Consider the following 18,557-nt stretch of genomic DNA (forward strand, 5'->3'; position numbering starts at 1 on the left):
GAGATACTCACTGTCAGTATCAAATCTTAAATAGAGGCTGATAATTGCTTTTTAAAAAACCTCTTTAAGAACTATTATATCAATCTTAATAAATATATAAACACTACTGAGGTTAAACTGATTTTTACATTCCACTGTCCCAGAATTCTGGGAGGGGAAAATTGTTACTCAAAAATTATTGTTTTTAATTTGAAGACATGTGCCTGAAAGGATCTATAAACTTAAAATCACATGGATGAGTAGTTGACCAATATTTCTAGATTTTGAAAACATCACTACTGACAACTATTTTAAAGTAATATCTACACCCAATGTGGGGTTTGAACTCACAACCCCAAGATCAAGAGTTGCATGCTCTTCTGACAGCTAGCCAGGTGCTCCCACTAACAACCCTTTTAAAATTGTCTTACCTTTGTTGAAAGTACTTTAAATGTGCTCTGTTCTGGTATTATAAGATGAAGAAGTCTCAGTTTCAAATTATAATCCTCTCCAGAAGGAAGTTTCACCAAAGCAGACAACTAATGAATACAAAATTAGCAGTATGTTTTATAATTTATATAATGAAGGATCACTTAAACTGAATATAAGAACAGAATTTCAATGCTGCTACAGATTGTTTTAAATACTTTATATAGAGTACCAGATTTAAGAAACTCAAAATAATCCTTTTTTTCTATCGGGTACCCTTTACATGGATTCTCACATACATCATTAAATAACAGAAAATAGTATGTTTCAAACAAATATTTAACATTTAAATCTCCAGAAAACTCAAGAGCAAAATACAGTATGAAACAAAAGTATTCATATGCAAGACATCTACTTCTACCACTAACTTAAATATCATGAAAGTTTTCTAGTAAATGCTAGCAAACCAAATGATTAGAGGCCATACTAATTTCACGTGGTTAGCAAATTCTAAGACATATAAATCACCCAACAAATAAGTAGATCTTTTTCACAAAAGTGTATCACACAAATGTACCAAATCACATCTTACTAATTAATGTCTTTTATTATTTGTCAACCAGATTCTACTGTGAATTTCAAATCTAAAGGAAAATTATGTACATCTAGCTGTGCCCTACAGTATAAACACTTTTGTCTCAAAATTTAAAATCACTCAAACCGAGAAGCAATGCTTTAGATTTGCATCAGCATTTTCCACATCTCAGGAAGAAATGACGTATCTGATAAACTGCTATAGGTTATTCTGCAATATACTATTTTGCAAATAAAAGTACGTAATCTCAAAATAAAAGATAGTTCAAAGACAGTAATAACCTCTTTTTCTGAAAATTCCACATTTACATTATTCTTCTGAACATTCTTGATCATGAGTGTAATGATTACTTGAGATTCTGTTTGATACCAGTCATACCTATTAAAAGAGAAAAAAAAACCTCAGAACATCTAATATTCTCAAAGTTGTTGCTTCTTTATGTTTTGTCAAGATAAAAACTACAATATGATAAACAACAAGAGCTCCACCTTGAGGAACAAAATAGAAAAGCAGCTGGTGATTCACAAACAATTTTATATAACTGTATTTCCTTTGATCTGTACTAATGAACAGTGAGGTATAATCCCTAAAATGTTTCCAGGAGATTTAAACACTTACATGATTTTCGGGTTTCTGACTTACATCTGTATTACTGTTATGCTTAATCTAATGTTGAAAACAAAACTGATTCTAAACAACAAACCATTATTATATACCATCAATAGTTTTACACTTCCATTTCAATCTAATACGAAGAAAAAGCACTCTATCCCTATTTTACAGATGAAAAAATATAAGCCCAGAAGGGCGAAGCAATAAGCCAGTCAGTGGTAGGTGTTACACTGGACCCACATCAACCTGACTTCATACTCCAAAATCTCTTAACTGAAGCTGGGGGCAACAGCCCTGAACACAATGAGCAGAAGCAAATGAGCTAAAAATTAAAATAACTTAAAAGTTTAACCCATCCTACCAAACACAACATTAAGCACAGTATCTTCTTTCAGTCTCAAGCTACATGGGAAAACTAGTGGGCCTAGAAATTCTAATTATGTGTATCTTTCCCACAGAAGGCTCTAAAACTGTAGGGATCCTCACTTTCAAATTAGATTAGATTAGATTAGATTAGATTAGATTAGATTATAAACTCCATGAGGGCAGAGCTATTTATCTATCCTGCCACTATTATATTCCTAAGACTGAGCACAGTGCCTGGTAATATGAAATCAATGTTAGATTATCTTACATTCTAACATCATAGTTATTATTTGATGTTTGTGTTATACTCTTGATGCTGCCACCAAGCTAGTCAAATTTCCCTGTCTATTTGGTACTTGGAGACTCATCCTAAATCTTGCCAGAAAGAACATGAATAAGTTGTTTTAACATTTTCAAGCAATTTTAGGTAATTAAAATGCACCTTGATTAACGACATATACTTTAAGAGTCTCAGTTTCCTGCTGAAATTCAGTGAGGATGCAAAGCTCCAGATCAATGCCTTGTGTTTCTGTTACAGTCCTAAGAATACGAGTTGTACACATGGCTAATGAATAATTAAAAATAAATTCAAATACTTGCTAGATGCTTAATTCATCATTGTAACTGTTGCCCTGAGCAATAGTAACTTTCAACTCATGTAGAATTATCCTATGAAAAATATACTCTAAAATATAAAAGGCACAATTCTGTCAAGCCTACTAACTTATTTACCTGTGTAATAACACCTAAAGAGGCTCTTGTCATCTCAAGGTGACATAATATGGAACCAGAAAAAGCAAGTTTAAAGTGAAGTGATTTTAATTTACCCTTAATTATAAAGACTAACAGGAATCAGCAAACAGCTCGAGAATTTGTTTTCTCAGGCTAAGCACTATTTCTAAAAAAACTAAAAAACACTTAAAATCACAAAGTAAGGACTTGCTCATTACTATTAAACAATAGGATTTTTCCCTTTAGACATACACATCATGCATTATTTCATGAAAAAGAAACACTTACTTGATTTTTGACTGATGAGTCCTCTGGGATGCAGACTGATTTTGGCAAGTTGAAAGAGAAAAATTTTTACAAACTGGTTTAGCAACTGTATATTAAAATGCACATATTATTAATCTACCCAGTGCTATGGTTACTTTGATATGGAGTAACTACATGAAAACGTCCTCAAAGACAAAGCATAATATTCATAATTGTTAAGTAACACTAGTCATCTCAAAAAATTAGAATATTCAGTATTTTTATAATTTTAAGATTTTTCTTCTAAAATAAAAGCATAAAACCCAAAATACTTTCTAAAGGTATGATTGGAAAAGCTTACATCTAAAATGTTCAGTACTAACTCTTTAAAATGAAAATAACAGGGGTGCCTGGGTGGCTCGGTCGGTTAAGCATCCGACTTCGGCTCAGGTCATGATCTCATGGTCCGTGAGTTCGAGCCCCGCATCGGGCTCTGTGTTGACCGCTCAGAGCCTGGAGCCTGTTCCAGATTCTGTATCTCCCTCTCTCTCTGCCCCTCCCCTGTTCATGCTCTGTCTCTCTCTGTCTCAAAAATAAATAAACGTTAAAAAAAAAAAATTTTTTTTAATAAAATAAAATGAAAATAACAATGACATTTAAAAAACCATTTTTCAGAAATAGTGTAACTTGGGTCGCCTGGGTGGCTCAGTCGGTTAGGCATTGGACTTGGGCTCAGGTCACTATCTTACGGTTTGGGAGTTTGAGCCCCTCACAGGGTTCTGCACTGATGGTACAGAGCCTGCCTGGGATTCTCTGTCTCCCTCTCTCTCTGCCCCTCCCCAACTTGCGCATGCACTTCTCTCTCAAAATAAATAAATAAACTTTAAAAATTAAAAAAAAAAAAAAAAAGAAATTAGTATAAACTTCATGCTTAGCAATGGCATCAAACATGGCTCTGGAATATATGAAGGAACATTTTCATGGTACCTTCCAGATAACAGCTTACTCCATTTATAGTCTCTCAGTAACAAACATTCTAAACTGCCCATCAAAAAACAAAGTGACTCTTGACCAATCCATACTTTCCTAAACTACATGTGTGCCAGTTAAAACTATGTAAATCTGAAAAACTTGCCCTGGGTCGTAAGTGACCTCTAAATTGCCCCTAAATGATAAGTGAAATGATGGGGTTTAAAGGAAGAAAATAAAACCCCTCTACAGATCTGAGTCTAACTCAGAATCACCCTCCAGCATTAACTATTGACAAATACCTCAATCTAGATATCAGATGGAGATAATGACTAGAACAGATTATTCCAGTTCACCTCGGTATAAAGATAAAACTACACTGGTGTCAACTACAGCAGCGACAAAATGCACTGTGACTATACAGCAATTTGTGTCACCAGACAAAGTATTATCCAAATGCTACTCTGTTGTTTTCAGGACTAGTTCCAATCCCCAAAATAGTAAGCCATAAACAAAAATACCAGCAGTGTGAAAGAAGCCAACTTTTAAATACTTCCCTCACCTATCATACTTAGGAATATACACAAGCCTTGGGGGTATAGGGATAACCAGACAGGGTTCACTTTTGGTGATATTCAAAACTCCAGTCGCTACATATGCACATACCTGGCCTCATGCTCACAACCTGTCTAAAGCAGATTAACTCTAGCAGACCCGGTTTACAAATGAAGAAAACCCAGAGAAAATATTTTCTCAGTGTCACAATGTAATTCTGGAAGACAAAGATGTACATTTTCATTCAGACTTGAAGAAAGAGACCCAAAAAGGTTAAGTAACTGCCCTCAGAGTTAAGACCACACACAAGTTTCCTAAATCCTTGTCATTTTATTGACTAAATTGTAGATGATCACTGCTAAAAAACCATTAGCCGTAATTTAACTAAAAAACCATTAGCCGTAATTTAACTATGCGTGTTATTTATAAACATTGTAGTTTAAAAAAGTCAAATAATTTTCAACTCCACCATAATTTTAATTTTTTTTAAATGTTTATTTTTGAAAGAGGGACAGAGTGCGAGCTGGGGGAGAGGCGGAGACACACAACCCAAAGCAGGTTCCAGGCTCTGAGGTGTCAGTACAGAGCCAGACATGGGCTCAAACTCACAAACCGTGAGATCATGACCTGAGCCGAAGTCAGACACCTAACCAACTGAGCCACCCAGGCATCTCTCAACTCCATCATAATTTTTAATTTTTCAGTTTTAAAAGACTTGAAAGTCTTCATGTCCAAACACCAAATATAAAACTAAATTAGACAGATAAACATTTCCAAATTCTAGTTAACTTTTGTGTGTGGGGTTGTTTTTTTTAATATTTATTTTGTGAGAGAGAGCAAGTGAGCGAGCATGCGTACATGAGAGATGAAGAGAGAGGGAGTATATATATCCCAAGCAGGTTCCGTGCTGTCAGTGCAGAGCTGGATGCAGGGCTCGAACACACAAACTATGACACCATGACCTGAGCTGAAACCAAGAGTTGGACGCTCAACCAACTAAGCCATCCAGGCGCCTCTGACTTTTGTGTTCTTATTAAACCACCATAAACCCTGCAAGTGCTTCCAAGGCAGCAACTGTTCAACCTAAATGTGAGGACGTTTCAGCAAGGAAAAGAAAAAAAAAAATAACCATCCTGACCATACTAAAACATACCAAATCAACTTGACTCATACATTAAATGAGCCCAATAATTTTCATGGCTACAAACCTCTACATTTATTTCATCAAACCAAAATGTATTATTTCAGTTACTAAAGGAAAAAGTATTTGCATCAAATTGCTTAAGATATAACTAAAAGAAAGATCAGTCTGAGTCCTGTCTCAAATATGCATGGCAAAATTATAATTAAGTAAAAACACGAAGGAGAAAAACTTTGTACTTACCACCTCAGATTGCGATCCTATTAAAAACATAAAAACATCTCCGGTTAACAATACACTTATAGACAAAGTTATACACATAATTTCTATGGCGCAAACATACTGACTGATTGCATAAATCAATTTACCATACATCCCAAATAAAAGAAAGTGGTTTAATTTTGCATTCTGGAGTCACTTTAGACTTCTTAGTAATTTCTTACCGGTAATATAATGATACAAATCTACCTAAATCATCCTTTCAATATAACAGTACCTTGGAAATCCCTATCTGAGGGAACTAGTTAAATTTATGATGTATAAAGTTATAAAGTTACAAATAAATTTGTTTAAATCCAAAAATGTCAAACATTTACTTCTTTGTAAACTGAAAGACCTTTAGAAACCTACATGCTTACCATCCTGAGCTTCTTGACACCTTTTAATCCAGACAGTGAAATCAGGATCTGTACCTAGAAAAAAAGAGTGTAACATCACTCATCCGCACCATCTAACATATTCATTCAACAAATACTTACTGAATATCTACTATGTTCCAAGCAGTGCTTTAGGCACTCGGGGATTCAGCAGTAAATTAGACAGAAACCCTTGTTGTACCACAGGTTATAGCAAGCGTAAAATTACAGCTACAAATACACTAATAGGTTTAACATCTAGACATTCATCCTGAAGAATAAAAAAAAAAAAAAAATTGCTTCTAACCAGTCAACCTTACTGGTTCCCAGATACACAGAATCTCTATTTCCCCTCACCCTCTTCTGTTAAAGGAGCTTCCTCCAGCACAACGAAATCAGATCTGAATTAGAGTCCCTACACACCATCATTTAGTGTGGAGTGGAAGCCTAGTAACAGACAGCTGGACCGGGATCTAAAGGCCTCTCCTGACCCAGGTTTTTTCTCCAAAGCAGCTACCTGCCTATTCTGTCTACTATTCTCTCAGTGGCCTTTCTTGTTACCATGCCATTCTTACCAATGGCAAAAAACACCTCTGGGGCGCCTGCGTGGCTCAGTTAAGCGGCCAACCTCAGTTCAGGTCATGACCTCACAGTTCATGGGTTTGAGGCCCGAGTTGGGCTCTGTGCTGACAGCTCAGAGCTTGGAGCCTGCTTCAGATTTGGTGTCTCCCTCTCTCTCTCTCTCTCAAAAATGAATAAACATTTTTAAAAAATTTTTAAAAAAACACTTCTGTACTTTGTGTAGTTGTCGTATCTCCAGATTCCATGGGAGCCAACAGACGACAGATGGTGAACTATACACTTAAAAGACAGCAATGCAAACATGTATGTAAGCAAATTATTACAAGACTTAGAACAATGATGATATCTAAACAGTACAGGGTCTAATGAAATATAATGTTTAAAATTATTAAAAGTATTCTAAATAAAAGTTTACATGCTCAATCTAATTACAAGCAAGATTATTTTGAAAAATAAAAATTTCTTAAAATGGGGTGCCTGAGTGGCTCAGTTGGTTAAGCATCCAATATGGGCTCAGGTCATGATCTTGCGGTTTGTGGGTTCAAGCCATGCATTGGGCTCTGTGCTGACAGCTCAGAGACTGCAGCCTGCTTTGGATTCTGTGTCTCCCTCTCTGCCTCTCCCCCACTTGTGTTTTCTTTCTCTCTCTCAAAATTAAACATCAAAAAAATTGTTTTAATTTCTTAATATGAAATTTCCTAATACATTAATTTATAAGTGAAATTCAACTACACAGGCCTTAATACCTACATACATGTACATACATATTCATTTTAGTGGGCGAAACAATTACATCAAAATCTTTGATTTGAATAACCTATTATTCAAATTAATCAGTAAATAAAAACCAAGCTTTCTACCATACCAAAGGAAAAAAAAAGTAATATTCTGAGTTATAAATTTTTTACCTTGTCTAATAAGGGAACCCTAACAATTTAACATAAATTTCCCTAAAATTAAAAGAGCAAATCTGTTTTTAAATTAAATATCCTCAAGAGCAATTTTACCAAAACCACACACCTTCATTTGAGGCAGATTGAAGTAATTCTAAGATAGAAGTCCATGACAAGAAGGTATTAAAAAAGAAAAATTTTAGATGGGGAACTTTTTTTGCTCTAAAAAAAGAAATAAAATAGGGCTTTGAAGTCTAGAAAGGGGAATGATTCATGTCTCTTCAGGGTTTTCATATATGTATCATACAAGAAAACTGGACTCTAGAATTTGCTAGGAGTGGTGGTACGCTGGCTTGCTAAGCGAGTAACCTAATGGTTCACATACTACCACTCTTTCCTAATTTGTAGGTTCCTATTGCAAAGTTGGGCGCGCTGTTCTCTCCCGAGCAGGTATACAGAAGAAAAGCAAATAATCAAAACAATAGAACAGTAAATTTTTAGAAATATAAAAACACAGTCATGCAATACTTTAAAGTAGAGATTCACAACCTCAGCACTACTGATATTTTGGACGAGATACTTCTCTCTGTTCTGGGAAATAATCCTGTACAACACAGAATGTTTACCAGTATCCCTGGCCTCTACTCACTAGATGTCAATAGCACATCCCCCATCCATCAGTCATGGTCATCAAAAATCTCTTCAGACATTATCAAATGTCCCCAAGGGAGTAAAATCATCCCTAGTTAGGAACCACTGCTCTAGAGAACTGTGAAAAGACTCTATCATTAGAGGAAGATAAAATGACAGTACACAATACACAATAAGAATTCTGTAGTCTACGATTATCTATGAGATTACTTACAACTTTTCTCTGCCAGTATTTTGCAGACTTTTCTGGTTTTTTGGCTCTTACAATTTCTATACATGTGCACAGATATCCAAACTACTAATTTTCACATACTTCTCTGAAGCTGACGTTAAAAACCCACAGTACTTTCAAAGCTCCAAGTTTCTTCCTATCACAATTTACCCAAACTGACACTACACTTCCTTATAAAAATCTCTGCTGTAAAACTTCCCATCTCAGCTACCTGAATAATAACTTAAACTGAATAGACTTCTGAAAAAAGAGCAAATGAAACTTTCACTTGTCTATCAGAAAAATATAAAGCCAGGCTAAGTAAAGGGAGCACACTGAGTCTTTATATACAGTTTTTAACTTCTAATGGCAAAGTTTACCTGTGATTTAAATGCTAAAGAAAGGACAATTTAATCAATTTTAAGTAAACTCAAATTTTGCAAACAACAGGAAATGTCAGTAAGAAAAGAAAAAAAGATGTTGGGTTTCTACAATGAACTTGAGATGAATTTGAGATTACACTAACAAAACTGAGCTGTGGTATTTAAAATACAGAAATAGTGGGTTAGTTTATTAACATACAATTCCAATACTTACTATCTAATTTCTGTCCTCCTACAAAAGTTTCTAGAGCAGCAGCAAAGTTTTTTTCATGGTATTCACATATCCTGCATGAGCATATTAAAAACAAATACCACACACACGTGAGATCATGAAAAAAGGCTTTCTTTCTAATTAAATATCTTAGCATGCTCTACTGGTAAAAGAAATATTTTAAGCATATGTTAATAAGCCAAGAAGTTTTCTAATATACTGTAACATTAAATATATCTCCCATTAAAACCCTATTTTGGAACTCATTTCAGAAGGAATTTCTTGATTTTAATTATGTACACTTGCTTATTCCAAAATATAGTTACACTAAGAAATTAAAGAAGTTTCTTAAGAATAAAGTTACACTTAACAGAAACAAGCTGGGATATAAAGTACACAGATACAGCGCTTTCACAGCATTAAATGTAGCTTGTCTAGCTTGGTTGAGAAATATATTCTCTAGTCACTTAAATATAGTAAATCCCAAACAATGAACAAAAAGGGGTATGAAATCCATCAGTTTCATCTATACCTTGCAATTACTCCAATCATTGCTATTTTAAAAAACACTAGTTATATATCTCCTATCACATACTAACTAGTTATGGAAGTATAAAATTATATTTAAAATTAAATCCTATTTCAGCTGTAAAATGTATTAATAAAATGTATAAATACAGAATTTACTATATACATAAAACTTAAAATTAATTCATTCAACAAACTAAACACCTACTATCTATAGTCCAGATTCAATAAGAAGAGTGGTTATTGCATACCCTTTTCTCAGCATAGCAATGGAATTATTTGGATTAAGTTCAAGAGATTTCCTTGCATCAGCAACAGCATCTATATACCAAAAAAAAAAAAAAAAAAAATGGGGTTTTTAGTCAGTTATTTGTGGATCCTAACAAGTTACATACAGAACTTGAATCAGCCTTAGATTTTTAAGTTTTCAAGTTTGAAAATGGACAAATGCTTCTAAATTAGGAAAAGCTAATCCAAGATAGAATTCAAAAAACTTTACCCTCATACCTTATGAGCCTAATATTTAGCTTCCTTTTTAAAGCTATTCAGTCTATGAATAAAGCTCTGTGATAAAGTTCATCTAATTTTCTCATTAACATCATTTATGTAATTTGTCTCAAGGTATTTAATTTTTCCCCACCCAGATTCTCTACCCAGAATAAAGTTACACAATACAGAAAGGTATTCTTTTTTATAAAAATTGCAAATAAGAACATTTCATTTAAATACTCTGTGAAATAGTAAATGTAATGCTATTTTTTGTTAGCATATAAAATAACTACAAATGAACTCCATATAAATTGTCCACCCACTGAAGGAAGAAAAGACACCCAGAACATCTGTTCGGGTGTTACTCAACAAGTTTGCCATGTTTCAGCTACTTTACACCTTGTATGAAAGACCAATTTAAAAATCCTCAAAGATAATCTCTACTGTGTATGATTCACTGTATCTTTGGCAAAATTTACAACTTAAGAAAAAATACAGTCAGTAAGAAAAGTTACCACAGTAATTCCCAAGAAGAATGTAACAATAAGCTCTTTGACAATAATATTCTGCATCATCTGGTTTCTGTTCCAAAGCCTTAGTCAGCTCCTAAAATATAAACATGTTGACTGTTAGTACATGTTTTTTTAAAAGCAACTGAATTCTAATTAAACATGATTTTTAATCAAATAACCTATTATCATAAGCTATTTGGAGAAAAGATAACAGGGAATTAAAATAAGTCTGGAGCTTTTCTTTGCAAGAGAGTCGGTATCTCCCCTTCTCCGCTCTCCCCCACCAAAACCCACAATCTAATGTAGTATCTTAGCACAATTCCTGGCCTACAGTAGAAACTCAATAAATGGTAATTATTATCACCTCATTTATTCTGAAGAATTTAGATGATATACATTGACCATCACAGATTTTCTCCTCCTAATTTGGAAAAGACTCAAAGATCATGTAGAAGTTGACATGCCTAGAAAATGCAAAGCTGTCCAATAAAAACAAAGAAACAAACACAAAACCTAGAAGTTAAATCTAAAGCTCAGGGAAGTTAACAGAATCAATAAAGACATAATCAAGCTTATCTGGCCCTCTCCTATCCTGTCAATGGCAGGGAACCCTAAGAAATTACAGCATTCTGTTTAAAACCCAGATACAATATCTCATAGAAAGCTACTATCAATTGATCAAGATTTAACATCAGATTAAAAGTTTGCCACCCTGGGCAGTCAAAAAAGTATGTTAAGTGGTAGCTGAAACAATGATGCAAGAAGACACAACATGATCACAATCGGCAAACGACAAATATAGGCCAATAGGAATGCTTTCATTCTCTACCCAGTGCTCACACATCCTAGGGATTTGGTAGTTTTCTTAAAAGGTAAAATCATTTCAAAAGCCACACATCATTAATTTTGCTTTAACCCAGTAGTGTGGTTCTCACAAAGCAATGTATACTATACATGGTAATCATTTACCCAAAATCCAACACACCTAAGATCCACACCATTTTTTACTATCTTCACCTCTACCATCCTGATTCAAGCAATAATGAAAATCAAGATCTGGTTTACATCAATAGGCATAAAATGCTCCAATGTCTTTCGCTGACTCAGGACAAAGGCCCAAGTTCGTCCAGTGACCTGCAAGGCCCTCCCTGATACTACCCTCTGCTAGCTTTTCAACCTCCTCTCTTACTACTCTTCCCCTTGTTTGTCTACCCTAAGCAAATTGGCCTCCTTGCTGTTCTTCAAACACCTTAGGACTCTGCACCTGCTGCTTCTCTCACTGGAAAGCTCTTTCCCCAGACATGCACAGAAGATCCATTCCTTTACTTTCTAGTTAGTGATGAGGCTGTGCCAGAGACAGGATTCAAATCCAGTCTGCCTGACTCCAAATATGGTTTTAAACACTGCCTCTAGGTAATGTTGTTCCAAGTATCTTTCACACACCAATGACATTTTATTAATGTGTTTTCCTAACACTTTAAAATTCCTAAGTTAAATGATACCATCTTGCACTAAACTTTCAACAATTTTGAAAAGAGTTAATAGCTTCTTACCTATCTACTCAAATATATCTTCAAACCAAATTTCTAGCCTCTCCTAAGCAAGAAAACAGGTACATTTCAGTTCAAAAAAGCTACTATAAATTATATTAATATCTGGATCATCTAATTGTTTTATCTTTAACGTTTATTTAAGAGTGCGAGAGAGGGAGGAGAGGCAGAGAGATAAGGAGAGAGAGAATCCCAAGCAGGCTCCAGGCTGTCAGTGCAGAGCCCGACACAGGGCTTGATCTCACAAACCATGAGATCATGACCTAAGCCGAAATCAAGAGTCAGACGCTTAACGACTGAGCCACCCAGGCACCCCGGGATTATTAACTTAGAAAGCATTTTTAAACATATGTTACATAACAAATCCAGGCCAGACACTGGGGGTACAAAGATAATTAAAATTAAAATGGAGTCAAGTAAAAACTTCTGAATTTCAAAGAACCAACTTGCAAATAACCTTTAAAAGCACAAACTAACTGGTTAAGGAGAAACAGTTACGTGATTCAGTTAAATAAAGCAACTTACTTGTTAGGCTGTTATTTTTGAAAAGTTACCAAGGGACAGAGCACAAACTGAACATTATGACACAAATTTAAATCAAAAACTACAATAACCAATTTACTTTGAATAAGCAATACACAGTATAATAAAACCAGAAAAAGTTAAGTTAAAACAATAATTTGTGGTTGTATGAACTACAACGGACTTGTGGCATGTTTTGAGAGTTCTACTGTTTCTGTGACAACAGTTGTTCACTGCTGGAGTACAAAGGGACTGAAGAAAGGTATCTCAGAAGGCAAGGACTTCAGTGCCAACATTTGAATCATAGTGGCAAAAGGTCATTATGTAATGCAGACCAATGGGAAACATACTGTGAACATGTCCAAATATATACTTCCATAAAATGGGTTATGCTATGGTCAAGCAATTTATAGTTCTAAAAATAAAGAAACTCAGTGAACTCTAAAGTATAATTACACTGAAATCTTTACCAAGATAATGACAAAGGAAATAAGGGAAAAAAAACTCCTTTTTAAGGCATTAAAATTTGGACCTGAGAAAATGAATTTCTAAATCTTTCCAGTTTTAGGCTTTGTAAAAATGCTACTCAACAAGATAACTTGTTGTTAAGGTTAAAAGCTAAAGCGGACTGCTCAGAGGGACCTAACTGCTGAAGGTATGTAGCTCTAGGTATCTCAATTTGACTCCATTTCCCTTTTTCTTCTAGCCACGCTAGTCCCCAATCACAGATAATAAACAAGAGTGTCAACCGTTCTCCTTTCCTAAACTATCTAGCACTGCTGAAAACAAAAACCACACAACCATGCACAACTGGTAACATTGCACATTTATGCTAACCAGCTACACTCTCAACAAAGCTATCAATGGTCAGCATCTTTAAAGTCAGCTACCAAACCTTTAATTATATTATACATCCCTAGACCTACCTCCTCCTCCAGAGGATGACCTTGATGCCTTAAACCCAGAGACTTATCACTTCTCAACTATATAACCTTGAGCAAGTTAATCTCTTTGGCCTCAGCTTCCTTGTGAGTAAAATGCAAATACCCACCTCAACTGTTCGAAGAATTATGGGGGGGGGGGGGGCGGGAGGGGGGGGCGGAGGGTGCCTGGCGGCTCAGTTAAGCATCTGACTTCGGCTCAGGTCATGATCTCATGGCTCATGGGTTCGAGCACCGCATTGGGCTCTGTGCTGACAGCTCAGAGCCTGGACCCTGCTTCAGATTCTGTGTCTCCCTCTCTCTCTGCCCCTCACCTGCTCACGCTTTGTCTCTCCTAAAAATGAATAAACGTTTAAAAAAAAAAAGATGCACAAAACCCCTGCCACCTTACAGTTTACAATGGGGCCCACTTTAGATAGGATGGTCTAGGAAAAAAAGCTGAGATGACATTTCAGCTGAAATCTCAATAGGTCTTATCTAGTCCCACTTCACAGGAAACCTGATCCAGAGTGACAAGAGGAATTTTCCTGAGGTTATGGATTTATTATGAAACCAGGATTTTGGATCCAAGCACTCTAATTCCAGAGCCTTTACTTTTTTCTTTCATTTTTTTTTTTTTTAATTAAACTTTACCCCCAGTGTGGAGCTCAAACTCATGACCTGAAGATCAAGAGTCACATGTTCTACCAACTAAGCCAGCCAGGCACCCCCAAAGCCCGTGCTCTTAACTGTTTATACTGGGTCTCAAAAGATCTCATAATCCATAAATATGTTTTCTCTCCCTAGTGAGCTGAGACATCCTGTTCAAGTGTTTGACTACCCTAGTTAGTCTCTGCTATGTTCTCAGTGTACTTCATCACCACTCCATTAGAATATTTACCTTATATTTTACTAATCTGTTGATTTGTCTCTGTCTCCACTAGAATGCAAACTTCCTCAAAGCAGTCTTTTCATCTTTAGATACCCGACTCCCAGCACAAAATTCACCAGTAATGTATATTGTATACTGAATGAATGAAAAAGGTGAATCAGCTTGATACATTTCCCCTTTAATCCTAATTGGATAGTCTTATATAAAAATGTAACATTTTAGGGGCTCCAGGTTGGCTCAGTTGAACATCGGGCTCTTAATCTCAACTCAAGTCATGATCTTGCAGTTTGTAAAACCAAGCCCCACATAGGGTTCTGTGCTGACAGCTTGGAGCCTGGGGATTCTACCTCTCCCTCTGCCTCTGCCCCTCCCCCACTGGCTCCTGCACTCTGTCTCAAAATAAACGTAAAAAAAAAAAAGTTAACATTTTAATTGATATAACATCAAGTGTCCTGAATTTCAAAATGACTAGCTGACTCTTGAACAATGAGGTGTGTTAGGGGCACTGACCCTCACACAGTCAAAAATCCAATCTAACATTTAACTCCCCAAAAACTTAATCCATAGATTTCTACTGACCAGAAGCCTAATAACATAAAGAGTCAACTGACACATATCCTGAATGTTGTATGTATTATATACTATATTCCTACAATAAAGTTAGAGAAAAAAAATTAAGAAAATCACAAGGGAAAAGCATTTACAGAATGGTATGTACTGGGACACATCCATGTATAAGTGGGCCAATGCAAACCCATGTTGTTCAGGGGTCAACGGTACTGCTAAACCAGCCCTTGAGAAAGTCTAGAGAGAAACAGCCTCTCATCAAGGTTCCAGGCTTACTTATCATTACCAATTACTTAGTAACTAACATTTACCTGTTCATCTTTATGAGAAGGTCTTCTCAAGCTTTAAAAAGAACACTTCCTCTTAAAACAACTGGTTCTCCCCACTCCCAGTTTCTGACTCAGGTCAGAAACTCAGGTCTGACTCAGGTCTCAGGATGGGTCCTGAGAATGTGCATTTCTAGCAAGTTCCCAGGTAATGCTGCTACAGGTGGTCTGGGGAGGATACTTTTGAGAATTACTTTCTACAACACTAGACTCAGTGTGGAAATTTGTGTCCTGAGGGCCCCATTCTGCCTCTAATTGGCTATATACATCTTTGTGACAGATCATTTGGATTTCTTTGGGTCTGTTTTCTTCTGTAAAATGGAAGGGTAAGTACTAGACCACATGAGGTGTAAGAACTTTGAGTCCATCTGAGGTGGGGCCCAAGCATTTGCACTTCTAATAAATTCCCAGGTGACGCTGATGCTTCTGGTTCAAAAGCCAAGGTACTAAAGCTAACCACATGCCTATTCTATGCAATTTCGTTCTTAGGAATATACCCCCAAAACAAAGTGCACGTGTTCACCAAGGTACACGTACAAGGAAATTCACAGTGGCTTTACTCATACCAGCTAATAACTGGAAATAACCTAAACATCTACTGTTAGTATAAACTGTTTTTGTTTTTTTTTTTTTTGAGAGCACACATGTGCGTGAGTGGGGGAAAGCCAGAGGGAGAGGGAGAGGGAGAGGGAGAAAGACTCTTAAGCAGGCTCCATGCTGAGCATGGAGCCGGAGGTGGGACTCAATCCCATGACCCTGGGATCATGACCTGAATCAACTGAGCCACCCACGTGCCCCTGTGCTGTATTTTTAACCAATGAAATACTACACAGCAGTGAAAAAAATAACTACTTCACACAATATGGACATATCTCACATGTTTAAAGCAAGACACAGTACCAAACTCAACTGGGTAACTAGTCTATTATTCCGTTTATAGGAAGTACAAGAGAAAGCAAAACTAATGGTGACAGAGATCAAAATGGGAGTTTTCCTGGTGGGTAAGGGGAATTACTGGCTGGGAAGAAGGATGAGGGAGCTCTAAGGATGGAAGTGTTCTCCATCTTGATCTGGGGGGATATACGCATGTGTAAAACTACAACTTCAGTAGCTGCAGACTTACGATGTTATACACACAACCTCAAAAAAATGTTCTTAAATAAAACAAAGGAGAAGTGACAACAAAATTCATTGCAACAATATCCTTTAAAAGCAACCCATATAAGCTAGATTTCCAATGAAGGCAGTGGGGCTAAGACCACCACAACAAATGTAGCTTCTGAAATTAACAGTTGTCTAGATGACCTACTGAATTATGCAGAAAAATGCTCAGTGCCTCCTGTAACATTATTCTAATCCTGATCCCAGAAGCTTCACTGGGAAACAGAGCACAACAGATGAACCAACCATTTTATCCGAGGGCCTTCATATCTAGACCCAAAAAAACACACCCCAACTTCAAAGGTTCTAAAGGACCTGGGCCCTGGCTTCCTCCTGGCACCATCACTCACTCCTCTTTCATCCCCCTCTAGTGAAATGGGCCTTTTTGCCGCTCCTTGAATCGGACAGCCTCAAGACTTTGCATTGGCTCTTTTCCTGCCTGGAATGCTCTTTCCCCAGAGCTTCACATCACCCTCCCTCAGGTCTCTGTTCAAACATCACCTCTTCATTGAGACTCTACTACCCATGTGGCAAATTTCGTTTAGCAGTCCTAGCTAGAAAAAAAACATCTTTTGCCTCAAACTGCTAACCTTACCTGTATTAGATATAACAACTGGACAAGGTTTGGTTTCCTCTTTCCCTCCTACTTCAAACCAAGAAAGCCCTGGCTGTAGTTTGCGACCAATTGCATCATGTATCCCTCGCTTGGGCTCTCTTTATTACTTTTAAATATTACTTAAATCTTGCTCTTTTGACTTTTCTTTCTGCCTTTATAGTCTTTCACTTCACACAAATACAAAGTGTCCTGTAAATACAAATGCAAGACATAATACAAGACTTTAATCCATAGCAATCAGTGTCTTGTACAAAGCAACTCCAAAAAAAAGTTCCGATATATGAGTGGATAATGAACAGTGACAGGACATCTGGAAATATTCAGGAACACGGTAAAAGGTTTTTGTTCCAGCAGTCTGCACTTTTTAGCACAGCACCTGGTATGTACGGATGGCAAGAATTATCATCAAGTGGAAAACCGAATTAACAAATATAATCAAGCCTAGATTTCACTTTTTCTCCTACTCACAAATGCCATTTAAAAACAAAACAAAACAAAACAAAACTGTTTCCAGGCCAACTATGAAGGTTAACTACGCCCCCAAGAAATAAAGAAGGCATTCCTAAGCAGCTACGAGGATGCAGTTAACGGTCTACAACTGGGAGGGGACATGAACAAGGTTCTGGAGTAACTGGGCCACTGTGGAACCGAGGACAGACGGACACTGTCAGGATTAAGGATGATACACAACATCAATAGTAACCCCGATCCCAGGAAGGCAGCGCTGAGAAAAGGCGGGGTCCGCTGGAACCCGTGGGGGCCGCGCTCTCCCAAGAAGAGTGGAGGAAGCAGAGACTGATCTCTCACCTCTAACGCCGCCTGGGGGTCCTCGTCGATCAGAGCATCTGAGAAGCTCCGGAAAAACCTGCCAGCGAAAACGACATGCTCACTAAGGAGAGGGTGAGTGGGAGAGGGAGATAAAAAAATAATTAGCGAAAAGAATAAAAACACGCACTTCTGGGCTGTTGCAGGTTCTGCTGCAGCTGCCGCCATCCCTAATAATCGCTGTTGCTGTTAGAGCTGCTACCACCGAGGTTACGAGCTGCGCCGCCGCCCAAGGGGGAAACTTCTGGAGAAACACAAACTGAGCTTCCGTCCTAAGTAGCCAACGAGCAGCCACGCAGCGTGCGGCGGGGGGAGGGGAAACGAAAAGCGAGCGCAGGGCGGGCTGGGACCGTGGAGGACTGAGTCTCGCGGCCGGCCGCGTCCCGTGACCAACACTCCCAGTCCCCCGCCCTTCGCAGCCATGGTTACGGACGCGTGGGCTATTTACGTCTCCGCACT

General features: G+C 37.1%; 1 protein-coding gene across 1 annotated transcript in view; it reads right to left on the reverse strand.

Annotated features, from left to right (window-relative positions):
• SUGT1 (SGT1 homolog, MIS12 kinetochore complex assembly cochaperone) overlaps positions 1-18,393 on the reverse strand; it is a 44,500-nt gene extending 26,107 nt beyond the window's left edge. The window contains exons 1-10 of the mRNA XM_058683851.1: positions 18,229-18,393; positions 18,081-18,138; positions 10,723-10,813; positions 9,970-10,039; positions 9,194-9,264; positions 6,263-6,316; positions 5,868-5,884; positions 3,002-3,036; positions 1,285-1,381; positions 411-518 (exon numbers count right to left, since the gene is read on the reverse strand). Coding sequence (XP_058539834.1) covers positions 411-518; positions 1,285-1,381; positions 3,002-3,036; positions 5,868-5,884; positions 6,263-6,316; positions 9,194-9,264; positions 9,970-10,039; positions 10,723-10,813; positions 18,081-18,138; positions 18,229-18,266 — 639 coding nt within the window. The 5' untranslated portion in view covers positions 18,267-18,393. The remainder of the gene's footprint in view (positions 1-410; positions 519-1,284; positions 1,382-3,001; positions 3,037-5,867; positions 5,885-6,262; positions 6,317-9,193; positions 9,265-9,969; positions 10,040-10,722; positions 10,814-18,080; positions 18,139-18,228) is intronic.
• Positions 18,394-18,557: the final 164 nt, after the last annotated feature.

The sequence above is a fragment of the Neofelis nebulosa genome, chromosome 1, assembly GCF_028018385.1.
Source record: "Neofelis nebulosa isolate mNeoNeb1 chromosome 1, mNeoNeb1.pri, whole genome shotgun sequence".
Lineage (NCBI taxonomy): Eukaryota > Metazoa > Chordata > Mammalia > Carnivora > Felidae > Neofelis > Neofelis nebulosa.